At 34.9% G+C, this 27366-nt stretch overlaps 2 protein-coding genes across 4 annotated transcripts in view; both read left to right on the forward strand.

Moving 5' to 3' along the window:
* LOC136807402 (golgin subfamily A member 6-like protein 24) overlaps positions 1–13912 on the forward strand; it is a 79073-nt gene extending 65161 nt beyond the window's left edge. For all 3 annotated transcript variants that reach the window (XM_067063983.1, XM_067063985.1, XM_067063984.1), the window contains 7 exons: positions 4159–4345; positions 5128–5291; positions 5711–5875; positions 6368–6438; positions 6872–6991; positions 7410–7504; positions 13561–13912. In XM_067063983.1, coding sequence (XP_066920084.1) covers positions 4159–4345; positions 5128–5291; positions 5711–5875; positions 6368–6370 — 519 coding nt within the window. In that variant the 3' untranslated portion in view covers positions 6371–6438; positions 6872–6991; positions 7410–7504; positions 13561–13912. The remainder of the gene's footprint in view (positions 1–4158; positions 4346–5127; positions 5292–5710; positions 5876–6367; positions 6439–6871; positions 6992–7409; positions 7505–13560) is intronic.
* A 2620-nt stretch (positions 13913–16532) lies between these two features.
* LOC136807406 (uncharacterized) lies at positions 16533–24098 on the forward strand. The gene is made up of 5 exons (XM_067063988.1): positions 16533–16751; positions 20539–21050; positions 22175–22388; positions 22651–22845; positions 23096–24098. Exons 1-5 carry the CDS (start codon positions 16715–16717, stop codon positions 23251–23253), a joined length of 1116 nt encoding a protein of 371 aa, XP_066920089.1. The 5' UTR covers positions 16533–16714; the 3' UTR covers positions 23254–24098.
* The last annotated feature ends 3268 nt before the right edge of the window (positions 24099–27366 follow it).

Here is a 27366-nt window from a genome sequence, read left to right on the forward strand (position 1 = left end):
TCGACTTACAAATGGGGATGTAGGGATTTGCTTCGAATAATCAGGAGCTCAAATAACTGAAAAAGTAAAGCTCTTTGATTTTCATACAAAAGAGAAGATAATGTGGTTTAGTTGGGGTTAAAAATAACAAATTTTACAAAAACTACTTGAAAATATAAAAATGGCGAGTCTTTTCAGAGAAAGTATGGTGCTTTGCCAAGGATGATCTTCCGAAAAGCATGAAATAAATTATCCCATATAAGGCAACTTTGGGGTTCAGAAGTCTTGTGTTATAATGAGTTTAGTAAGCAAGACCAAGTGTGAAAGAAAAGCCATCCAACTTCAAATAACCGATTTGGATAAGAGACGACTCTTACAAAACAAAAAATCCAAACACGTCTTACAAAACAAATCGTGTTAATACTCGAGGGTATCAGGCTGGGGGGGGGGGCTTATGTCGTGTCTGCAGTGACAGTGTCAGGATCTAGAAATCCTTGTGTCTAAAAGTAAAACCTTAACAAACTACAAGAACAAACTACACAATTATCAAAATGATGCAAGAATTCTCTTGTTTTTGTCAATGAATATGACCCTCAACACAATGATAAGACAAACAAGTCATGTGTCTCTGATTTCGCCGAAATATTCTGGATTAAACGTGATATTTTGATACGAAATATATGGTCAAATCTTGGATCAAAGAAAAGTGTATTCATTAGCTTACCACTTTTATTTATTTATTTATTTATTTATTTTTCTTTCTTTATTGAAACATAAACACAGGGTACACTACGAACATATACAACAAAATACTACTTATCATTAATATAGTCCCTCCCTCCGCTAGAAACTTAAGTTATATTGCCAGAGGTAATAGACTATGAAGAAAGGAAAAAGTAAAACAAGATGTGACGTGGAGCTATGGTTGTAGTAGACTTAAAATAACGCACTACAGAATCTTCCAAATTCATGGATATATTCAACGACAGAAAGAATTATAGTTTGATTTAAAATTAAAGTCAAGCTTTCATCATCGTATAATAAAAGCCGACAAAAATAGGAAGGGTTAGTGGGAGAAAAACAATACCTAAGTCTTGTAGTTTGTCGAACAGAGATTATTTCGCATGGGAATATATAGAGCAGTGCAGAAAAAAGTTCTGAGTATTTTCAACTGAGTTAGTTCGACAACCACAAAAAGGGTCTAAAGTATCACGAAAACCATGCCTAAATTTGTGCTCGTTGAGATGACTAAACCCTACCCGAAGTCGATTTATGTCAGAAACATGAAAAACACGAGATTGTTTGGGTCTCAATAATTTTAAAATTGCAATCTTGAAGGTCTTAACAGAAGGTAGATTTCTTATATTACCGTCCAGAACATTCCACTAGGATATGCAGTGTGGAAAAAAAACTACTTACTTACGAAAACGCTCAGTTCGTATATTAAGAGGATAAATAGGATTTCTTGTTCTTATGTTAACTGGCTCTGTAAGCCTTGCTGGCAGATAGTTACGTAAGTAAGACGGAGCTTGGTTATTTATGATTTCATAGAAAAATATCATTCTTCTGGCAAAGCGTCTGTCAGCAAGGCTTTCAAGGCAAGTTCAGAGTATATTCTCTCCTGAGACGTTCCACGAAAGCAACCTGTGATACTAGCTAAACAGGCATTACCACTTTTACACCAAATAATCAGCAAAATGGGTTATCGTAGGTTTAGGGATTGGTGAACTACACGCTTTTATTATTAGAATATTCATGATGAAATTGACCCAGAAATTTAGAATGTGCTAAGAATGCCATCATCATGGAATTTGGCGACTGAGACTCTTGTTAGAGCATTTTGCTTATAAATTACCAATTATCCCCTATAGCAATGCTTAAAGCTTTCACAAAAATGCAGAATTTCTGCTTGAGGTCTAAATTTAGATTGGGTTTAGGTCCTAACCTACAAATACAGTAAGAATATTTTAGGATGATTTCCCCAAAAAGTTATATGAATTTCCATCATGAAATTAAAAAACACCTCCGTTATAAAAAGAGCGTTTGATTCAACCTCTGCTTAACTTTCAGCTCGTTTTCATTCATCCCATTGGATTCGGCTTTTACTTGTGTTTTTCTTTTGCTGCGCCAAGATTAAACTTTAATGTTAGAAAGACCTTTTTAGACGGACAAATGTTAACATTTTGCATCACAGCTTACTACACCTCCTTCTCACAGACCCAATGGGACCCCTTCCCACTGGAAAAATATCGTCCCCAGTGGAAAACTATACTCTAATTTTTGTCCCGCTGAAAAAGATCAGATAAGCAAATCCTCACTGCAAATGTTGTGCTATTTTTTCCATCCCCATTGACTTTTCTGGCTCAAAAACAATGGAATTAAAATCCCCAGCTATAAAAAACATAGGAATATCAATCCCCATCGAGTTATTTTTACCACCACCGGGTATGTGAGAAGGGGGTGTCTTATTGACGCAATTATGCTGTTGCATCATTATGCAGCATAATTGCATCATTATGTATGTTGTATGTTAATATCAAAAGATAGAAATCGATTGGCTCAGTTTTTGATCACGTTACCAAGTATTCCTCTTGGGATTGGTTTATTGGTTTTAATCAAGTGATCAAAAAGCGAGCAAAACAAACTAATTTCTCAAACGCAAGTTCAAGTAGGAAACAATGGAAAGAAACAAAAGGCTTCCAGACCTGGGTTTTATACGGACTATGGTTTAATCTTCTATGGAAATATATAAAATTACCTAAAAAAGAGACTCACTCAGTTCTCGTTTCACCAGAACTTTCCTGACCGGATTCGTAGAATCGTAAAAAAGAGCTGACTGAGAGATTTAGGATTGTTGGAACTTCAGATTTTTTTCTAAACATTTAGATAAAGCTAAAATACACGCTTTTTTATAAGAACAAATTGTATAAAAAGATCTTAAGAACAAGCTGAGAACGTTTAAAGTCTTTGGGAACTCTAAAACACCCGATTGCTTAGGAAAATGAACAAACATACTCACAAAATAGGGAAAATAAGAACATGTTAAGAACATTTTTAGGCTGAAAACTCAAAAAGTTAGGAACATTCCAAGGCTTTAAAAATTTTGGATGTTTTTATTAAAAAATGTGTATCGACTTAGAAGACATTATTCAAAGAATCATCCATACTTTGCTAGTCAAAGCATATTTTAAACCCGCCGCTGTTTTTTCTGCTGATAAGACACGAATTCTATTCTTAAAACAAAAAACTGTATTTCCTCTAAAAACAACACTTCATTGCACTAAATTTTCTGCTTTCCTGTATAAACTAACCCACCATGTGTTATTAATATGATAAATGACCTTTGAACTGTCACAATTCATTTTGTTGAAATTGGAGACAATGGAATGTAGGATTATGTCATCTTGTTGATTTGTAATTTACAGACCGAAGACCTTGTTCTCGGCTACAAACGAACTCATCTGTGGATTTGCATTTACTTACTTTAATGGGATAAATTTTCTACGGGATCAAATTTCGCGGTTGAGCTGATCCACGAAATTTTAAGATTTCGCGGGGACTTAATTTTGCGGATAGCATTATCAGGAGACAATATTTTCATGTTTTTGTGTCTTTTTACTGGCAAATTATCATACATACTGGTTATTGAAATACGCGTTAATAAAGCTTCTTTGATGCTATGTTAACATTTTAAAAGTATGTAGTGAAATAAATTTTGATTTTTTATTTTAAAAGTAATTATCTGACTTTTTTTTTCAAGTTTTATTCAAATATATTTCGCGGATAAGACTTTTCCAAATTTACATTGGGCATTTCGAAATGTTCGAAAATTAATTCCTGTGAATTGAAGTAAACTTTCTTTCCTTTCCATCGCTGTGCATTATTTGCGCTTCGCTAGAACTGTATCTACTTGATGTACCTAATAGATTATGGGGCTAAAATATCTGAAGTGGAAAACTTTTAACAAAGGATTATTTCCTAAAGAGTAATATTCAATATAAGAAATAAATATCAAGTAGGAGACTCTTAAAGTAACATTGTCATAGATTCTCTAAAAATAGGAAATGTTTTACAATAATGTGAACGTCTAGCATGGCTCCACATTTACAAATATTTAAATTTGTTCAATTTTAGAATATGTGTTGAAAAATTTTATACTTCTTCTTCATGTTGTTATAGAAACGTACCAAACGCATCATGGACACAGCTATCGATGAAAATTTAATGAATCGTTCTCCCAAACCACCAACGCCACCAAGATCACCTTTACCTCCACCCTCCCCACCCACTTCTGATATTGTTGAAAATGAAAGTGAAAGTGAATCATCAGAAGGTGACTTTGATGATTTTGAAGACGACTTGATCGGTAAGTTTAATTTTGACAAGCTTAAACATTTTTTATAAGCAAGTCCAATTTTCGGGTCAGGACTGGGGTTGCTCAGCATTCTAGCTCATTTTCTGAAAGATTTGCTTTGACAACCCTTAATATCATACCATATTTATACTTATTAGGTCAAGGGCTATCGTTTGCAATGATTGGATTATCTAAAAAGCTTTTACTTTACGAAACAGTGAGAAAAATTGACTGATTTTAGGGGCTGGAGCCTTAGCAACTTTAATTGGTTATGAAGAAAAAAAATGTGTCCTAGATTTTGTAATTATTTTTTTCAATGCTTTCACCACCATGCATAATTGTCGTCTATACTGAATGCCTTTCGAGGCAATAAATTCAACGATCTTTTGACCAAAACGCTACCGTGAGCATCACAGTTTAGCTTTCTCTGAAAACAGACCTGTGACGACAGACTTTAAAAATTTTATAGCACATGTTAAAATGGTATTACTATTCGGAATTGTTACCAAAACATCAATAAATTTTCAATAACGTTACGATTCCTAATCATCGAAAATCTGTATGCTGTATTTTGAGATGACATTCTATTGTTGAGACTTGATTGGTTTTCTCTTGCGATTTAAATGGTACGACCTTTATCCACAACCCTAATGAACACTTTTGTTTTCACTGGCTTAAAAAATCACGATTTCTCCGCAGTCTTTATTTATGCACTGTGGTATTCACGGTGCCGTTTCATTTAATTGGATGTCGGTTCTTTCTCTTTTGAACTTTTGAGTTTTCATTTTTTTCAGTACGTCGTTCAAGCTTGTCAACTGATGATGGCTCTTTGAGTGAGAAATCCAAGAAAGCTGATCGGAAGACCTCCATATTCTCCCTAAATGACATTCAAGAGGATATAGAGAAAGAAGAATTATTAAGGAGATTAAAAGAAGAGGAAGAAGAGAAACGTTTAGAAGTGAGCGGTTTTACTTTGTTTTTTTGTTGTTGCTGAATTTCAAGTATATGTGGGTTACTTTGGACCTACTTTAACCAATAATCAAATTCCGTTTTAAATTTTGTCCAATTTTTCCGCAATTTTAAACCCAATTTTATCCTAAAAAAGCTTGTTTTTAGATTGAAAAAATTTTATTTGTCCTAATGATGATTTAGCAAAGGATCGAAAATTTGACGTTTTTACATCACTTGTGTCATTCTTGTTCATAATTTGAATTTCGAGTTGCTTCTCTACAGTACTTTTTGTATTGAAAATATCGGCTGGTAAAGGATTCAAATTTCGTCTCAGCCAGATTTCCTATAAAAAGCGGTATTCCTTCTCAAAACTGAGCAAAAGTTTGAAGAATTTTGATGAAATTAAAAGATTTTTCGCTCCTTCAGGAAGAACATCAACGGTTGATGAAGAGGAACAGATTACTGGCTGAGAAACGCCATCAAATCAAGAAACAACTCCAACAAAAGCGTAGAAACCAGTTGTCTTCAAATCAAAAGGAAAAGCAGGGAAAAATGAGGATGGTTCGCATTTTGATGAACAAACAGCTCAATGTATTGTTTGCAAGGATTTTACTTTTCTCTGTTACATCCCTCGCAATCTTCTGATTGTGAATTTGGTTCAGTGAAAATAGAATAATGGGGCGTTGTCAGCAAACCTTTGAGATGATGTTTTTCATTGACCTCTCCTATTGAATCAACATGCTAACCTTTCCCAGAATAAATTTTATTATTGCCGACCCAAAAAAATATTAGCGTTTTGATTGGTCGAGAGCATCGAGATATTTGCGATATTTCATATGAAAATATGACCGTGTTGACATTTGGGGGACTGGGTAAGCGGTGGGAGAAAAATCAAAATAAAACAGTCGAAAAGAACTGACTTTCGGAGAAACTGACTTGAGAGTCAAACAGTCAATAAAATTTATTGCTTTCAATGTAGTTTTCTATTCGCAGTACTTAGAGTAGTACCTTCCTCTTCTAATTAATTAATCAATTAATAATCAATCAATAGATTAATCACTTGCATTTCTTTTTCTCTTTCAGTAAATTTTCTTGACAAATACTGTTTATATACTCAAGAACAGCTCCAATGGTATCAAGCTATTTACGATGACGTATGTAGTTTCTTTGGTGATTCTTTCGATAGAATTGATTCTTATCCTATGAATCCAGTTTCTTAGAACGTTTTTTGTCACCCTACAAAATATTGGGAAGGGCAATTAGTACAGCTGTTATTGATATTTGTAATTGGTACATGTTAATAGGTCCCTGTACAAGTAGTCTGCCACTTTCTTTAGCTCCATAATTCGAACGTCTATTATGCGAATCTATAATTCAAACTCGGGAATTACTTCCCCCACCCCCTCTTCGGCTTAGAAAGTCTTACAAAATACTCTCTAAAATTTGTATCGACTCCTCCTCATATTCGAAGAAAATATTTGCTCTCTTGGTTTGCGAATTAGAGTGAATCATCGACTTAAGATTCTTGCGACGACTTTGATTTTACAATATACCGATAATTGATTTCAAGTAATTCTCAATTTCCAGATCGAACGTTTTGAAATTGGATCTAAGGTGGATTGTCTTCCCATAGAAGCTTCATTAGATGGTCTAAACATCATCAATAAATCTCTTGTCACTGATTCTGATTACCAGTATATTTTCAGGGTAAGTCAATGATAATGTGTTCAAGAAAAACAACAAAATTTGAATTATGATAAAAATACTTCAAGTTTCATCTTTATCGAATCCGTCAGCTATCAATTGAAAAATGACAAATGCTTGATTTTAATGTTGAAAAATAGGATTAATCGTAAACAAAATGTATGGCTGGAATGAATCCCAAAAGGCCACATTTATACAAAAAGGTAATTCTCTACTTAGACGCTTTATAATATGCGTAAAAGTGAATGAAAAGTACCAGAAACCACTTTACACCATACACGTTTTTAAGCATAACGCAGGCTCAAATCTTGAAAATGCCTCAGCCTCAGTTTACGAAATCTTCAAAAATTAAATTTTACTTATTTTGTATCAGTTGCTAGGATGAGTTTCCTTTTTATATTTATTGTTTCCTCTTTTCTAGGTTCTTGAAACGTTCGACATTGATGTTATCAAAGGAGTTAATTTTCGCCTCTTCTCGTTAATCGCTGCTTTTTCAGAACGAGTCAAATCTTTAAGGTGAGTTCGATTGATTTCATTTTTTTTCAAATTTTTTTTTTTTTTTTTTTTTTTTTTTTCTTTATTGAAACAAAGACACGTGTACACTACGAACATATATTACAAAACATTACTTAAACATAAAATATAGTCCCTCCCCCCGCTAGGAACTAACGTTATATCGCCAGAGGTACTAGACTATGTAAAAAATAAATAAATAAGTAAATAAAGAATAAAAAAAAAAGAAAAAATCTTGGAGAAGGAAGCTACAGTTGTTAGGTAAAAGCCTAAAATAAAGCACCGCTAAACCTTCCAGTTTCGTTAAGAAATTCAACAACAGAACAAAGAATAGATTTATTTAGATTTGAAGTCAAACTTTCATCCCCATATAATAAAAGCCGACAGAAAAAAGGAGGGTTAAGTGGCGGATGAAAAATAATGCCTAGGGTCTGAAGTTTGTCGAACAAAGATTGTCTTGCATGGGAATATATAGAGCAGTGCAGAAGAAAGTGTTGAGTGTTTTCAACAGAGTTAGTTCGGCAACCACAGAAAGGGTCTAAAGTGTCGCGGAAGCCATGTCTAAATTTATGCTCGTTGAGATGGCTGAAACCGACCCGAAGTCGATTAAGAAAGATCACTCCTTGAATGTCAGGAACATCAAAAACATGGGATTGCTTGGGTCTCAAAAATTCATAGATTGCTTTTTTGAAAGTTTTAATTGAAGGTAGATCTCGTATATTACCTCCCAGAACATTCCACTGAGATATGCAGTACGGAAAAAAAGTGTTACGGAAACGTTCAGTTCGTATATTAAGAGGATAAATAGGATTTCTTGTTCTAAGGCCACCTGGTGCTGTAAGTCTTACTGGCAGGTGGTAGTTACGTAAATACGAAGGGGCTAAATTGTTAATAATTCCATAGAAGAATGTCATTCTTCTAGCAAAGCGCCTGTCAGCAAGACTTTCAAGACCAAGTTCTGAATATAGTTTTTCTTGAGACGTTCCACGAAAACAGCCTGTTATAGCAAGGCAGGCATTATATTGAATAGATTCAAGCTTCTGCACAAAGGTAGCATTTCCTGGGCGGTCATATACGATATCACCATAATCAAGATGAGGCCTAATGAAAGATTTATAAATGGTTAGTAGAGATCTCCTAGGCACATGCTTGCGAAGTCGGTTAATAAGACCAATTCCTTTATTGGCCTTTTGTATCTTCTCATCTAGATGGCGATCAAAAGAAAGTTTTGAATCTAAGATTAAACCAAGATGTTTCTGGTACTCACTGGTCGCGATATTAGAGTTATTAAAGGATATTACTGGAGCATTAGGAGGAGTGAGTCTACAGGTAAAATAGACTTCAACAGCTTGCTTAGATGGGTCAGGGTTAAAAGACATCTTCCATTGATGAGCCCAATCAGTTATCCTGGAGAGATCTCTGTTAAGTACATCAAGGCTCAAGAGTTGATCAATCACAAGAGAGAATAAAGAGGTATCGTCAGCAAAGATCTTGGGTTTTGACTCAAGGTTTTCTGGAAGATCATTAATATAAATTAAGAAGAACAATGGACCAAGAATCGAGCCTTGAGGTACACCTGCATTGATTCGCTTCCACTCAGATGTTTTCCCATTCAACACAACTCTCTGATGCCTATCGTCAAGAAAGCTGCGAATTAAGGAAAGTAACGGTCCAGTCACCCCATAAGATTTGAGTTTAAAGAGTAAGCCATCGTGCCACACCCGATCGAATGCCTTTGAAATGTCTAAAAACACCCCCCTGGTATCTAGAGAAGGATCTTTGTCAAACCCTGTATAAATATCATGCGTTATGGATAACAACTGAGAAATGCAGGAATCCCCCTCCCGAAAACCAGACTGACAAGGAGAAAATAAGTTGTTATTTTCAAAATGTCTGTAAAGTGTATCATAAATACACTTTTCATATATTTTTCCAAACACAGGAAGAAGAGACACTGGTCTGTAGTTTTTGGCTATGCTCCTGTCTCCCTTTTTATAGACAGGAACCACGTTTCCTTTCTTCCACTGTGATGGGAAGATGCCAGAGTTGATAGAAAGATTGAATATACTAAGCAAAGGTTTTACTAGAGACTTACCACAGATTCTGACCATACGAGTAGAAATATTATCCCACCCATGGGCCTTGTTAACATTCAAAGAATTAATAATAGACTCGATTTTTTCTTCTTCAAATACAAGATTATCGAGTCTGGAGTTAGTAAGAAATTGTTCAGGTGGCAAAACACTGCCAGTATCGATAAGTGAGCATTGGTTTGAAAAAAAAGAGTTGAAAATATCGGCCTTCTCAGAAACATCGCTTACAAGGACGTTTCTTTCATTTCGAATAGGTGGAATTTTCGGGGTTTTACGTACGTTCAGAAACTGCTTCAGAGTAGACCAGTATTTCTTACTTCCTATGTTTGGATCATTTAAAGAGTTGCCAAGACGAGAAAAATAGTTATCCTTGGCAGTCTTGATGGCCAATCTACACCTGTCAACCATGTCAACAAGTGCCTGACCATCTAAAGGATTTCCCCATTTTCTCCAACGACGATATATCTTAGCCTTATCCAAAAGCATCTGCTTTATCTCAGGAGTCATCCATAACGCATCTTTGTCTCTGATGGTGATAGTTTTATTTGGAACAAAATTAGAAAAAATATTAAGTATATATTCAGAGAGAAGGGAAACACGATCTTCTACGTTGAGTCCCAGAAAGGAGGTTTCCCAATCAATGGCATTCAGGGCAAGCACGATTCCCCTCTCATCGGCACGAGAAAAGTCCCAAATCTTGCGTTTATAGGCTGGAGGGAATGTAGTTTGAAAGTTTAGTTTTACGAAGGGTATCTGGTGGTGGCAACGTGGATTAAGTGAAGGTAAAACCCCGGAGTCTAAAATAGGAGTCCGCGAAGATGAAAAAAATAAGATCAATGCAAGAAGGAGAACACCCAGGACGAAGATGAGTCGGCTCATCAATCAGTTGATGTAACCCATATTGTGAAGCTAACTCGCTAATGTCCTCTCCTTGAGAATTTGTGATATCACCAGTCCACCAAACTGAGTTTCTTGCGTTAAAGTCACCGAGAAAAATAGCTAAAGTAGGAGAAACATTATAAATTTTTCTGATAGTTTCCTCCAATTTTTGTTTAAATGCAGAAAATTCTTCTGCATTTTGACTAGGAGTTCGGTAGAGAAGACAAAGAAGAAGTTTTTTCGAACCAGATTTAACTTCACAAACAAGGCACTCGTCAAGAGAAGACAACTCAGGCCTTCTATCAACAGAAAGACCCTCTCTATAATAAAGACAAACACCACCTATTTTTGAGTTAGATGGGTGATCACATCTGAGCAACTCATAATTTTCTATCTTCAACCTCGAATCATCGCTCTCGATAGAAGAATCGAGAAACGACTCACCAACGCAGAAGATATCAAACTTGTGAGCACTCAGAAAGGCAGTAATTTGAGCAATCTTTGAAAATTTATTAACCCAAACGCTGTTTAGATTCCAATGAGAAATTGATAAGGTGTTATCTTTCTCTCTCGGCCCCGGGTTAGACTCAATATCTCCTGCTAAAAGGAGAAGGCTAAGCTGAAAAAGTGTATAAAAATATTGTAACCAGAAAAGATGGAAACGATAGGGGAGAAGGTTTGGTAACCCCCAAAACATAAGATTAATACATAGACTCAGGCTTACTCTCCCGAAAAGATATTTGCAAGAGTTAAAATTTCCAACGCACGCTCTATACTGCTGTAGACTTATTCCCATATCAAGCCATCCGGTTCGACAAATCCAAAACCAAAACAAACCTTACAGATGTAGCTCCAACATACACATAAAATAGTAAAAAAGATACGACAAGACATTATAGAAAAAAAAAAAAGAATTGATAAAAAGTAATTAGGTAGAAAATACTCGAACACAAATGTAATGGTAATCACACCCGTAATCAAAGTGCAGGTGATAAAAAGACAAAAGAAAAGCAATTAATAATCACTTTCAGTGTAGAAAAAAGAAAAAGGGCATTATATAAAATGCAAAAACGGCAGATGGTTTAAAAAATGTTATAAGGGAAAAAATAGAGTGTTTGACGAAAACAAAACAAAAACACAACAGAAAAAAAACTCTATGTTTTCAAGATTATGTCAGATTATGTCACCAAAGATACATAGATGCTATACATCAAGGGTGTTGACAATGACAAAAGAAGGACTACTCTGTACGCAAAATCATATCTTTGAACGTGTGAATGTTGTCGAAGAACTTGTACTGGGAGGATTTCAATTTCGCAACCACATTGCAGTTGATGTCTCCAAATACGTACTCAACGTTACAATCTCTCGTGATCAACTCTCTGGCCTCATCCAACAATTTGAGACGCTGTTTCGTCAATCCAAATAAACTTTTATATTTTTGTTCGTAGCATTTTTCCTATTTTGTAGATACTTGTTCGTTTATTGAAGGAGTAAAATTTAACAATCATAGTTTTACGATCTTTTCCCACACGATGGGCCCTGTCAATGTCACTTGCCTCTAAGTTGATATTCAAATCCTTACAAACCCTCAGTCACCTTAGTCACACAATCTGCACTTGACTCGTTTACATCTTTTGGAATTCCATTGATCCTCAGGCAGCTTCTGCGTGAAATATTGCTCCTGAGCATCATTTTGCTTTGTTAAAAAGTTTACTGAACTGTTTAGTACTGCGTTTTTATCCTGAAGGATCTGTAAATTTTCCTCTAAGTGTAGAATTCTCTCTTCGTGGTTAGTAGATTCCTTTTCTAAAGAGGCAATCTTTGCATCCTGGTATACAATTTTGTCATTTAAAGTTTGGAATAGATCTCTGATTTCAGCTAAATCATCCTTCGAAGCAACAGTTTCAAGTTTTTTGTCAATGGCTTCAAACATTTTTGTGACTTCAGTAGAACTCCTTGTCTTTGCTTGACTCATATTACCAAAACCAATCAATACAACAAGCCAAATAACAATAAAAAAAAAACCACAAGAATATTAGCCAGCCAAAAGATTAAGCCATAAAATTCAAAACGCCCCTTTTTCCTTGACAGGTCAGTTATCCGAGAGCATGACCGTTCACTACGAGAGCACAAATGCCAAAAAAAGAATAGGTTTTTACTATAGGAGTAATGTCTAATGAAATATTGCATACAATGATATGTCTCAGGCCTTTTGATTCTAGAATTTTGAACCTTTGGTCAAGGTTCAAAGGGGTTGTGGATCTGATCCCAAGCCGTCCCAAGCCGAGTGTTACCTTTCGAAGGAAAACCCTGATTTTGTCTTGAGCTACATTTCTACTTTACGATTTGTCTCATGGACTGTTTTCAACATTGGAACTACAGATATTTTATAAAAACACTGGATAGAACTATTCTGTCTTTCCCAACCCAGGTGAAAGATGTATTACCAGGTGTTTCAAAAAAGTGTACAAGTTTGGATTGAAATTGTAAGAAAACTGAAAATTTTATAAAGCTAGACTTTTCACTTTTGAAAGAGGAAAGGCTAACTTGAATTTTGAGCTATCATACTTTGAATTTGCTTCACGCGTTCTAGAGTTATGAAGAAAATGAAAAAATTCTAAAAAATTCTCTTTCGAAAAAGCGTGATTTTTTGAGAAAAAAGAAGTTTTAGCTTTATAACATTTTTAGTTTTTTCGAAATCTTGTACACTTTTTTTCTGAAACACCCGATAGTAGAATAGAAACCTTGGTTTTCACTGTTAGGTATTTCAATCCTTCAAAATTTCAAAGCTCACGCAAGGTAAATTGTGACGTTACTTTACCAAAGATATAAAGTCTGTCTCAATATAATTTGCAGCGGAGACAAAAAAGGCTGTAACTTTTGATAGAATTCGAATTAGATATCGGTTTTGTGTTTGTTGAAACGACAAACAGGAGTGGAATATTATCATAAAGAAAAAAATCAAAAATGATCAGAAAATGAAGATTGAAAATGAAGAAGAAGAAAAGTTATAGCCTTTTTTGTCTCCGCTGCAAATTGTATTGAGACAGACTTTATTTACTTACAAACCATTTATTATTACAGGCATTATTTCAACATAACTGGCGAAAATTTCAATTACCCAGAAATCATCCCTTGTTTATCAAAGGCTAAAGAACTGTACAAAATTTTACTCAAAAACAAAGAAACAAGTCGTGCAATCGACGTTGAAGATTTTCTCATTGAAATGCAGGCAGCGCATCTAGCGGAACAAAACATTTTGCGATATATTTTACAGAATGAAAAGATGGAGATGATTGATTTTCTGGATTATTTGACTTATTTTCCATTATTTCTATATTCACACGAAACAATTTTAGAAGATTTGATATGATTTTGTAGATCAGATTATTTGTGAAGTGTTATACCAATAAAAACTTTATAAATTGAAAACTAATATTTTCATATTCAAACCTAATTTTTACCCATTTCTATATCTCTACAAATTACATAATTGTACTCAGAGACATGGCTGCCATTCGCTTTATTAAAGTGGGATTTTTTTTCGATGATTCAATCATTCATTTATTTCCTATACAGTTTCCATATCTCGAACACGCATTACTGTAAATAGCAGACCCCCATAGATGATAGATATACTTCCAAAATCATATACATGTTTTTTTTAAGAAAACAGTTTCACCAAACAGTCTCAATGTTTCTTAAAACATCGGCCTTTTGAGCTTTAAATGTTTCTTACATGTTTCAGAATTTTTTGACATAATCAGCCAATATAATTTTATTTTCATGCAAAGAAAAAAAAAACTTTTGTTTTGATTGGAAGGTTCTTAAGAAAAACCGAATTAAAAAAATGTTATCTTCTCATTCTCAGCCTCAGCATGTTTCTTAGTTTTTAGGCATTTTGAGCGTCATGTTTCTTAAAAGTGTGTTTCTTTAAAAAAACGTGTATAACATTAACAGTGCGTTTTTCCACCAAAATGAGGGGATAAAAGTCACCAGTACTTCATCAACAGATAACTCCCGCGTTCAGTACAGAATATCGCTTGAAAAGTCCACTTTATAGTTTTTCGCGAGCCTTCAGGTTCTTAGGCTGCATGCATCCCCAAATTAGTTTTGATATAGGGGATGCGAATCAGGCTCTGATATCGCTTCCGAGAAAATTACCGAATAGCTATGTATTTTGCAGAATTTTGGCGACTTGTATTTTTCAAAAAACTCGATGTGTATTGTTTGAGTTATTTGATGACGTAAATAGAAATCAAATAAAGATTCAAATAAAAAGAACATATGGCTAGAAATCTCTCTTTCTCCTCTATTTCTTTTGTTATCGAAATTAATTGAATTAGCAAACAAAACTCTCAAGATAACAAAAGACGACAAACTGTCAATCAAAGTTCTCTATCATTCAACTCTTTTTTTGGTTAGCAGATTTTTTGCTAAGTTCGGAACGGTTTTGTGAGCCTGATTCGCATCCCCTATATCAAAACTTATCAGAGGGGATGTGGGCAGCCTATCAGGTTCTATAATTGGTTTTGGTATAAAATGAATTTCCGAAAATTTTCGAAAAATTGTTCATTCTTGGGCTATAGCCTAGGTTTTCACTAAATGGTCCTGGTAAATAAATATCGATTATATATACCACGGTAATATTTTCTCTATGAAGACTTGGCCTCTGATACTCAGGGTAGGTGAGGTGAGGTTATTTGGCAGCCCTTCTAATAGCAATCCATAGGGTATTAGGCATGCCGTTTACCGTGAAAAGCACATGTCGAAATCATATATCGACGCTGTGCCGACGAATTGAGATTCTATTCAGCGCACAATCAACGAAGACAAAAGTAACCATGAAGACCACCCAAGATCTTGGATGAAGTTCAAAGCTGATGTTTTTATTCCCGTCGTTGAAAACACAACTAAAAAATATTAATTTTTCAATTTTTCAAAATATTCAATTAAAGTGACATTTCCATAATTAATAGTTTAGTAATTACTGTTATACATTTGGGGATGATGTAAAAGATTTTTTTCGTAAGAATTTCACTTCAATTACACTTGGATTGGAGGTTTCTGGGGAATTCGTAAATAGTAAACTGCATACTGATACAGTCTCCTAGACATTAATAAGGTAATATCTGCTCTTCATCTTTGGTTCTTTTTACAGTGATTAGATTAACACATGCGCGATAAAATTTCTATCATTGGTCTTCAGAGGTTAATATTTTCTCTTTGAAAACTTAACCTCTGATACTCAGGGTACGAAAATCTCCGACACGTGCGGTGCGCGTGGTGGTATGGTGGAGTGATTTTTTCCCGAAAGGTATTACTGTAGTAACGAGTTTATGTTTTTGCACTTTTGAGGACGGCGGAAAGACTAAAAAGCATTTTCGGAATACCTCACAGTTTGGACCTGCAAAGTCGATCACAATTTTTCTGAAAAAGCAAATTCTGACATGATCCGCAACCTCCTCTAAGCCAAACGAATCCAAACTGTGAAATATATCTACTTTGCGAGCGTTTTTCTACAAGATCTTGTATTAAAAAAAACTTTGTCTTCACAGCTCGAATTTATTCGCGCTGTGATACTCACGGTAAGATTTTCGGCCGCACGTAATCTGGCACCCGATGTAGAAATTTTTTCCAATATGGACACGCTAAAGCTCTGAAGGTCGGGAAAATTTTCAACAATACCGAGTTTATGTATTTGCACTTTTGAGGACGGTAAAGTGACTGAAGCGATTTGGAAAAACCCGCAATTCCGCCCCGCAAAATCGAGGACGGTAAAAGTGCTGACTTACCGTCGTCCTCAGCTGGTCAGGATGTAGTCAAATTAGAACCTTACCGTCTCCGTCGCTGAAAAACACACATACATAAACTCGCTAATATTGGCCCGCTCCTTTATAGCTTTAGCGTGGGCGGCCGCCAATACGCCATCGGAATATCAGATAAGCCGCACGCGGGGTCCAGTTTACTGGGCGGGTCTTTCTTTTATCGAAGATGGTTTTTAAAAGCGAAAGTTGTTTAGGTCCATTGACATTATAGGAAAATGACGTCATTTTAATCATCAGCCAATCAAATAAGTAGCTTTGATTTGCATCAACTAGTCATGTGACAAGTTTATTGCACGGTGAAACTCCTTACACAAGAAAGTTTGTAAGCTCAAAGAAACTCACAAGACTCTGTCTTCATACTCTACTAAAACTCTATTACCACTGGTTTGTGTCGTTCAATATTTGTTAAAATGAAGACCTTAGTTCTAGTACTACTATTTACCACAGGTAAGTGAACTTAAAACTACATATTTTTCCAGACCTTTCAATAATTATAAATCAACTGTTTTATACTTTCATTTTCTCATGAAACTAAAGTAAAGTAAATCAAAACTAGATAACACTCCCATTATGGGACCCATTTAATCACTGTTACGTTCAAAGGTTTATAAGGAAACGCCACTGAGAAACCTTGATACTGTTATCTCCCCATAAATGTACGAGGAACAGTTCCTAGATAGCAAAATCTCCAGTTATCCATCCCAATCTTTTTGTTTTCCTACTTTCATCATATACAAATCCCAAGTAAACAACACTTCCCAAATCCTGATAGCTCAAAACCTGGAGACTTAGTATTAGGGGTTTCTTGGTTCCCAATAAAATTTAGCTCCTATCTAAATCTTGTAAGAAAATTTTTTTGTTTGTGTCATTGTGGCGGTTGTTAAAAATAAATGCAGCATCGGTTGAGAGAAAAGATTTCTAGGTATCTGAAAATCGCACCAGAAAATCAACTCTATTGTGTGTGTATATTTAAAATAACATTGTTCTCCCTGTTCCAGAAAAAAACCATTACCCCAGATTACCCCCCTGTGGACGACACTGTTTTTTAGACTTTTTTCACTTGGGAATCCTGAGAAATTTTGAAAAAGGTTCCGGAAAATGCTGCATTTCCATAATTATTTGGTCATATGTATTGGAAAATCCACAAAATTTGTACTAATTGCTTGTTAAGTATTTTTCATTAAGAATTCTTGAATCTTATGGCATGGAAAGTCTGAATTTTTTCAAAAGTAAATTATAACGGAAATCCATGACGTCCTCAGGGGGTAACGGACAAAACTGGAACCGCCCATTTGTTGCGGAACGAACAATTTGAATTTTCTGGATTTTTAACGGTTACCTAATTTCCATGGAAAAAAATTTATTTATAAGGAAAAAAATAGTTTGACAACACAACATTTTTACAAATTATCTCGATTATGACACAAACCTACACATTTCTGAAGTTCTTAATGAAAGCCCGAACCAGATATATATATTCAGGAATGCCGAAAGTTTGGATAAACTGGGAGGTTTTAGTCGTCAAGGGTCATTAACACAAGACTTTTTTATTGGCCCTTATTTCAGCTAAATTTTTCAAATAGAAGTCCAATGAAAGTTACATGAATCATGTCACAAACAGTCTAGCCAAGGTTCTAAGCTAATAGTATTTTAAGATATATACTTTACTATTAGCTTTTCTCAAAAAACTTTTGGTATTCCCAAGGCAATAAAAATATTTGGTTTTTGAAGGCAAAAATAATAACATCTGCTTTATTTCCAAAAGCAATTCAAAATGACAGATTTTTCTCTTTGTTTTGAAAACATTATCTTATCAAACAATCAGAAACGATTATTGCTTGTCAAAATACTCCAAATCCATAGTTTGCAGAGGGTACGAACCCCCTAGGTTTATGTCATCCCCCTTGTTTTACCAAAATTTTGTTTCAAAGGAAGTGTGTATATACTACTTAAAAATCAAAACAAAAACAGAAGCAGCGTTTAAAAAAATCAAAGCATCAGTTTTAAATACAGATTTGTTGCTGTTGATGGACTAGTTGTCCGAAATCTGGGCTCCGTTGGGCTATGCCTCTCCCCAATGTGCATAGCTTAACAGTTCTCTCAAAGTTAGCTGGTTGGTTGGAGATTGGACACTAGCTGTGTCTCAGTTCGTGGCAATTCCATTGATTCGTAGAATTCAGGTACCGGATGGTGAACATTGAGCACGTCGCTCCCCTTGTCTACTACAAACTAGTGCAATAGCAACGAACCGATAGCACAGTTGGGAGAGCAATCGCCCGGCAAGCGAAAGGTCGTGGGTTTAATCCCCACTTGATTCGTTACCTTTGAGAAAACTGGGAAGTGCATTAGTGCAGGTTCTGGTAATTTCATGTGCTTATTTTTTTTAAACAATGCTGTTCCTATCGAAGAGGGGGGCAAGTGTAACTTTTTCACAACAAAGAATCTTTGGTGGAGGAATATGAATCAGTATGAATCAAAGGCAGTCCAATGATAATTAACCAATCAAATATTATTTATCAGATTTACTTTTCAGTTGAGAGTTTGAGGTTCTGTTGTATTTGGCAATGGGATCTCTATTGCGTCCCTCACATGACTAAAGGTTCAATCTCAAAATAAGTGTCTTGGAAAATTGGAAATCTTGCAATCCTGTTCTGCCTTTGAGATTGGCCTTTTTGTCATATGAAAACTCAACTATTCCTCTACATGAAAAAAGGGCAATCTCAATCTCAATGGCCACCACGTAAAACTTTTTTTTTAAACTTTCATGAGGCAAATACTTTTTTATTTATTGGTTTACGGATCCGCCGGCGTTATTTTTGCCAAAATAAAAAAATGGAGATTTTAAAAACTTTTATTTACTTTTTCTCCTCCGACCTTCAAAAAAGAAGAAAGAAATAAAAAAACCCTTACTTAAATAGGAAAACAAAAGAAAAGAAGAGAAAGAAAGAGGGGGTTAAATGATCTAACACAGCTGTGCCCTATGCTGCCAATGTAAAGATACTTTGATCCTTCCCTTAATGTCAGGGAACTTCCCCATGGAATTTCCCTATCCACAAAAACTCCAAGAGTACATTTTTCCTTCATATGTGCTAAGAAGAAGAGTTGTTGAAGAGAGACTTATTTAGATACTTAGCAAATTTCATAAAATTTTATTTCATTATTTCCTCCGATTTCTGATTTTAAAAAAGAAAATAAAAAAAATTAAAACATCAATTTTATTTTTATTTTTTTTCCATCCTCCTGGCCTCCTGTCCAAAACTTTTCCTCATAATGTCCGTAAACCAGAAAATAAAAAAGTAATTGCCTAAGGTATTAATTTTGAGATTAAACCTTAAGTCATGTGAGGGACGATTGGTAAATATTGTTCAATTTGGTTTGATTGGTTCCATCGTTGGTTTCATAAAACTGTATAAGATTGTGAATTAATCAATTTTACAGTTTTTACCGGAATCTATAGGCATTTTTGGACATCATTGTCAACTCACTAAAACATGACTCTTTTGATGAAGAATTTTGTTAAAAAATCTCAAATTATTCTTTTATAACTCAAGATTTATAATTTATTCTTGCCAGAAAACTTGATAATTATCATGGAACTTTATGCCAATTCAAGTCGATGTTTATTATTTTGAAGCCTGTTTAGTATTTTGTATGTTTTGCCTTTGTTGGTGTAAGCTCAGAATTCTGCAGTGGTGTAACAAGGATGGTGTAAAAGGGTCAATATGGTACCTGGAATCAAGAAGGATTCTCGACATCATATGCTAAAATTTGGTTTTCAAAAGAAGCTCTTAAATTTAACCTCGAAAGGGTATTCATGATTATTATGCTCAAGATAGAAGGAGACTTGTAATTTATCTGTTTTGATTTAAAAATTAGAAAGACCAGCCTAAACAATAACTTTTTGTTCTTCATCATTGTGGATAATTTGGAGTCCATTTTGTCATATTTTGATATTCTTTGGATCAGATTGTTCAACTCAGGAAAAATGAGACCAAATCTGAACAGTTACTAGCAAACTCATGTGTGGTGAATTGCTCAAGTCAAGGGACCACCCACTCAAATTCTTTATGGAGAACTTCAAGAGCATAGGAGTCGATTTGATAAAACTGTTTTCTTAAGGACAAGGCAGTGATTTAATGTTGAAATCCATGTTGAAATCTTCTCAGAGAAATTTAAAGAAAATCTTCAAGGATTGTTGCTTTTGACATCTAAAACATTTCTTCTTAAATTTTAGCCTGCTTTGCAAGTGGTTCATCATCTGTAGCAGCTCCCTCAATAGCTCCTTCAGTAGCTGGACCTTCATCAGTTGCTACAGGATCCACAACAGCAATGCCTGCTGACCCAACTTCAATGGCATCACCATCATCTTCTCAAGTTGCATCCTCTTCATCAATGGCTTCTGCATCAATTGCATCATCTTCGCAAGTTATGTCATCTTCGGCATCTGTATCACCTTCACCATCTTCTTCAATTTCACCATCAGTTTCTCCCTCTCAATCAATGTCATCGTCTGCTTCTATGTCATCATCCGCTTCAATGTCATCATCAATGTCAGTCTCGCCATCAGCTTCATCGTCGACTGCACCAGCTTCATCCTCAGTAACTCCCCAACCTCCTACAACAAACCCAACAACAACTACTGCTCCAAAACCACACTATGATGTTGATGTACAAGTAGAAGATGAGCATACTGCCGAACCGTGTTTGTGGCTCAAAGCCAACATCAGTGTCACCTACAGCCACGAGGTATCTTCGATTATTTTTGAAACTACCTCGGAGGTCCTTTAAATTAACTGTTGTTCGTTCCCGTCCCCGTCAGTTTGTTACCAGCTTTTCTTGAGATTGGCTCGTTAGTTTTTTCTGATTTTTGGCACAAAGGTGAAAAATAGTGATGCCCAAAATGTAATGAGCCTGATTTTTGAAAAGAAAATTTTTGCGCAAAGATGGGTATTAGGAATGCCCAAAACATGGGCAAGTCCATTTTTTGAAAAAGATTTTATTTGCCAGAAACCGCCGTTTTTGCAGATTTCCATTAGTCTTTTTCTTTCTATTTCTTCGTATTTTCGCACAAAAACATCATTGATAACAATGCTCGCCATCGAACATGATTCAATTGTCAATAAAACTGATTTTTGACGCCGCAACTTTCTAAAAATCGCTGGAACAGCTGATTATCTTGAACTTCTGTACTTTATATTTTTGTGTCTAACCTAGTGGAGGTCCTATAAATTAACCGTTGCCCGTTCGTTCGTTCGTTATGAGCTTTTCTCCACAAAGAATAAAAACCCTCGAATGTGACAGCCCGATTTTCAAAAAACAATTTGGATCAATTTGGGCCAAAATATGCCCAAAAATGAGTTTTTTGAGATTTCCTCAAGTTTGAATCGTTAAAATGATCGAAGCAGATTTTTGTAAAAAATTTTCGGCTCAGAAAATGAATTTCTAGCTATAAGAATCACTATTTTCTTTTTTCCCTACTCCCCTTCCCTCTCCCCATCAACAATCAAAGATAAAATTTAAGGCGTTTTGCATTTTCGCTAAACGCTATATTTTCTGACTGATAGTTTTCATTTTTCTACTAATTACTATCTAACATTCATCATAAGGTAGGTCCATTCAGCATCTTGCTTGTTTCTCCTGATTTCAAATTCAAATATAGTTCTTCCCTTTCTAGTGTAAAAAAGACTGGACATATATCAATTTTCTATTCTCATTCCTTCTAAACAACCATATTGTCTTGGTCTATTGAGATTAGTCTATTGAGATTAGTCTATTGAGATTAGGCTAGTTAGAAATTGCCGTAAAACAATAGGCTCAAAAGAGGTTTGGCCACGACGAAGTATAGAACTACTAACTCTTGTTTATTGTAGAACGTTTCTGGTCAAATCTCTTTGAATGGAAAAGGTGCTAAATCTTCTGGGACTTGTTCAGATCTTACAAAAGCTGGCGACACATCCAGAGTAACTTTGACATGGGAAAACGAACAGATAAAATCAATGACTGTTATATTCTCAACTGGATCAAAAGAAAACTGGTTTGTCAGCAAAATTGGTGTCGTTCTTGATGTCCCTCTTTCCTCTAACGGTAAGAATTATGAACAAAGTTTTCATGCCCACAAGACTATTTAAGGCATGAATATATGTTTACAAGTAGAACTTTATGAAAATGAGTGGCTGTCTAAAAACTATTGAAAGTACAAAAATACGGAAAGTACGGAAAACCAACCTAAAACGACTACACGTTGATCTCCCTTCATGATTGGGATTTTTCACATTTTTAGAAATAGGTGTTAAAAACTATTATACTGTTGTTACATTGCTTTTGTAATGTTTTTTGACACTTTCAGGACAAGTTATTGCGAATAAGACTTTCAAGGGAGATGAGAATACCGAATTCTTACACGCTTCACAAAATAAATCATACTCGTGCAGTGAACTAGACACGGTCATCTTGGACTCCACAGCTGCCAATGTCAGCATTGCTATCATTGACATTATGGTGCAACCATTCACACACAATAATACTATGGTTGATTCTAAAGGTATGGGTGTGTATTTCGCTGGAAATCTGTCCTCTAAAGCTTTTTATTGTTGCCGTGAGAATTTATTTTGCTCAAATGTCTGAAGTTTAGCTTTATGATTTTGATGAAAAACTAACTTCGGCGAATCCTTGATTCTATGCAGTGCAGACAATTCATTGTATTTCTGATTTACTATGAATAGATGGAATTTGCCGTTTATTAGGCTTAAATAAAGGTACATATAGGCTCTAATATTCACTTTGCTTTTCAGAAAACGATGCTTGTTCAAGCAAATCAAAATCTTCCAAATCAAGCTCCATCGTTCCTATCGCCGTTGGATGTGCCCTTGCTGGCCTTATTGTTATTGTTCTGATCGCTTATCTGATTGGTCGAAGAAAGAACGACGGCCGTGGTTACCAACAAGTGTAAACAAACGACCCTAAAAATTAAAATCGCACTTTTTCGACCACGCACATTTGATATTATTCACTACTCGACTTGCATCTTAATCATTCGAACTTTTTGGAGTTTGTTTTTAAATGAATTTAACGTGATCGTTTCGTTTTATCAGCCATGAGTGATCTGAGGATTTACTGAATAACCGAATTTTAGGAATCACCAATTTCACTCCGAGTTGTATAAAATCCATTTGAACACTATGCAGAAAATTTTTTATGTGTATTTTTAGGTTTTCTTATATGGAAATTCATGACAAAAATTAGTTGTAAAATTATTTTATATAAATGAATGGAAAATCTTGTGGAATATAGCGAGACTGGACCACTAAGCAAGTTCTGTGCGTTTCTGGTATGCCAGAAAAGTTCCTTTCTTTTATACTACGAAAAAAAATTGTTTTAATTTATAGTTTTGTATTGTTCTCGTTAGTTTTCAAGTTCAAATAGGATGAAAAGAGACTTTGGTCAGGTATGAAGACTTGTCGTTTTCTCGGCCGAGTGTCAAGCTACATTGATGAGATACTGTTTTTTTTCAAACCTACTTTTACTACTTTGCTAATTTATTTGAAGTGAGAAGGTCTTGTTTCTTGTAAGAATTATTTTGGCCTTTTCTATATGATATCTGAAGGAGCTCTTCTTCTTCTTAACACAGGCAGTATTTTTGTATATTTTCTTGTTCAGTTCTTTATATGCATTTTTCTGTCCTCGTAATTCTTCTCGTAAATTTATTATTAGTAAGAAAATTTTATTGATTTGTATTGACGATGTTTTTTCTTTGTTAAATTATAAAATATGTAACATGTGACCATGTCTTCTTAAGTATGTTTATTTCAATGATTTTCTTTGGATCATTAAATTGTTAACTCAGTTTTTGGGTTTAGGTAGTTTCGACTGTATCATTGAAACGTTCCTATCGTCTACACAAAGATCTCTGTTTAGAAGGTATCCCGGTAAATTGCCGTGATGGCTGTTAACCCTGCCCATACAGTAAAACTTCCTATTAACGGCCACTCTTAAAGACGGACACCTCTAATTAGCGGACAATTCTATTTTCCCCATCCATTTCAAAAGGCGGACACTCGATTAGAGGACAAAGCTCTTTGCAAAACGACCCTTTTTTCTCTCTAATTACTGAAAGGTTAACCATTTCCCTCGCCTCTTTAGCCGTAGCCGTAGAGAATTCCAGATACATAATCTCGCTACTATTAGCGGAGAACGACGGTCAAACTGGTCAGACTTCGAAAAAATAGACAGGAATTGGACTACTATGCCGCCGACCGAGGAACTATCTCGTCGGCCGATTTTCCAGCCATTTCCCTGAACTGAAGGGCTAAAGTGATCAAGCCCCCGAAGGGTTAGATAAAGCTTTTGCTGAAAAGTGTGCCGTGGTTAGGTAGGAAATCCTACCTAAGTCACGTGACATTACAATAGAATTTCAGCGATTGACCAATCAGAAGCTTCGTGGGTTTTCAAAAACAATAACAACATTACTCAACCTCGTTCCCAGGGCCTGATTCTCACTTTTTTATAATTTTGATGGTCGTTTCGAATCGATTTGCTACATACATCCTATATAAAAAGCAAATCGTCATGGGGACGAGGTTGAACATTACTTTTTCCGATATTCACTTCTTTTTTTTGCCTGTATGAGCCTTGGTTGATGACCGGTTGCCGGAGACTTTTTCTAATCCAAGATGGTGGTCGAAGTTATGCATTCTCAGTCGGTTTTAGCTGTACCATAAACGATTTTGACTGTGTACGGATAGTACAAGTTTTTGTATATGATGCGTATGAAGTTCAGTTTAACCCAGCTGCAAGCTTGAGCTTGTTCATGTTCATGTTTTTATTCAGATTTTGTCATCATTATACGAAATCTCTACTCTACTGGGAAAAGTAAGTTATCGATTGACCATTTTGCAGAATATGGCAGAAACTGTTGAGATCTCCAGGGCAAATAGTGCTCTTTTTTGATTGAGGGGCAGAACAGCACAGGGCAGGGCAGATTTCAAATCAAATTTCAATCTCAAAACTTCTGCCGAAAAATGGATTCTCTGGTCATTTGGGGTTTCTCCTTTCAGAAAAATTTATTCTTTACTTATAACTTTTTGTTCCTCCTTTCACTTCCAGAGACCTCTAGAAAATGGGTCCTACCACCTTTTTTTACTCATTTCATTTTCAACCTTTTCCAAGCTATTTTCTTCAAAAACAAAAATAAAACAATGCAATGTCTTCTTTTTTCACAAAAAGATATCTTTTGTATTTTGATAAATTTATTAAATATTTTACAAATATTTTTATTTGATAATATTTTAACACTATCAAAGAATTCTCCCTCCAAATTTCAGGTCTCTAGCTACACTAGAAAAAGAGATACAGTATGCAAAATTAAGAAAGCATGACTGGAAAATTTTTTTTTCTTTTTTGACACATTTTTTGAATTTTTTCAAGCTATTTTCCTGTTCTTGACATTTTTAGTTAAATTTTCGAGATTAAAATTTGAATATTCTTACAACCACTTATCCTTTGGTGGCCTATGTATGACCCTTCATTTTTTTTCTTTTTCAAAGCTCTTCAAGATAGGATAGGTTTTGAAGAAATATTAAAATTTGAAAAATCTTCTGGAGTTGCTACCATTTTTCTGTGCTTGTATTTTGATTGGCTTAGAAATCTCAAGAAAAAAATTATTATTACTGATTATTTTCATACATGTAATGATGACTTTTAGGAATTCTTTCAGAGATGAAAAGATTGGAAAGATAAAAACTTTGTGGCTCTCTTGCCAGTCTATGCGAAACCAAGGTTCTAATGACTATGCAAGTTTCCCTCCACTGATGCAAGATATCCGACTTCACAGTTTAAGATCTAAATAGCATAATTTGTCTTTAAAAAGGTGTATATAATGTATAATAATTTATTTTTTTAATGTTAGGGTAACGTAATTATAAATCAAGTAAATTTAGAACTAATAAAGTCCAACAATATCCAAATAATAAGAGTAAGTAACTAGTAAGTAACTATTTATTTACCATTTGAACACTTAAAATAAAATACATGAGACGGTATCCACAAAATAAAAAAGGATGGAGACCGCCTTATAGCCTGGACTAATCATATAGATGCGGCCACCTAAGTGCAAGTAACAATTGTAAAATACATAAATTATTTCAGTAGATTAATTTGAAAATTTTTATTTATTTACGGATTAAAGATAAGCTGTGGGTAGGGAGTGTGCTCAGTATTCCCTAAGACAGTGAGTAAAGGCAAGAGATTTGACAAAGCTAGAATCAGACGAGCTCAGAGTAATATTTGGATAAGATCGCTGAATACTATTCCATTGTATTATGCAGATTTTAGAAAAAGATTTGTTACCAAAAGTAATGGTATTGTAGGAAGGAACAAAAAGGAGCTTCAATCTTGCTCCTCTGGTACCTTGATTATCGTCACCTTCAGCTTCAAGCTGAACAAATTCAAAAAAATTAAGAAGATCTTGGGGTAATCTATTGTTCAGGAATTTGTGAACAAATGAAATATTAAGAGATTTGACTAGGTCAAAGATTTTAAGAATTTTAAGATCAGAAAAGAGTGGAGAAGAAGGACATTGAAAGGAATTAAAAGTCATGAGACGTAAGGCTTTCTTTTGAAGAATAAATATAGGTTTGGATGTGGTGTTTTCAGTGAGGCCCCAGAGCTGACAACCATATTGGAGATGAGAGTGAAATAGAGCGAAGTAGATGTTAACTAGAGTTTTTGTTGGAACGTAGTGCCTGAGCTTAGATAAGATACCATTTGCTCGAGCAAGTTCAATCAAAATACCAAGGTATTTGATATGGGAGCTTTGAAAGATTTTCTTACCTCCGATTTTAAGAAAAGGGATGAAAGGAAGAGGTTTGCGACAATGTCTAAAGATTAAAAATTCTGTTTTCCCTGCATTAAGGGAAATTTTATTCGCTTTCAACCATGTTCGGAGGGATCTCAAGTCACGATTGACTCTATTGCATAATGAAAGCAGATCAGGGTTAAAATGTAAGAGGTGGGTATCATCAGCAAAATGAAAAGTTTCACTTGAAAAGATGGCATTGTGAAGATC

The sequence above is a fragment of the Clytia hemisphaerica genome, unplaced genomic scaffold (genome assembly GCF_902728285.1).
Source record: "Clytia hemisphaerica strain Z4C2 unplaced genomic scaffold, Clytia hemisphaerica genome assembly, whole genome shotgun sequence".
Classification (NCBI taxonomy): Eukaryota; Metazoa; Cnidaria; class Hydrozoa; order Leptothecata; family Clytiidae; genus Clytia; species Clytia hemisphaerica.

What these genes read in the sequence shown, in the direction of transcription:
- LOC136807406 (XM_067063988.1), top strand. Translation starts at nt 16,715, where the DNA reads ATGAAGACCTTAGTTCTAGTACTACTATTTACCACAG. An exon ending in AGTACTACTATTTACCACAG is followed by an intron (nt 16,752 to 20,538) that starts GTAAGTGAACTT and finishes CTTAAATTTTAG; the next exon opens with CCTGCTTTGCAAGTGGTTCA. An exon ending in TGTCCCTCTTTCCTCTAACG is followed by an intron (nt 22,389 to 22,650) that starts GTAAGAATTATG and finishes TGACACTTTCAG; the next exon opens with GACAAGTTATTGCGAATAAG.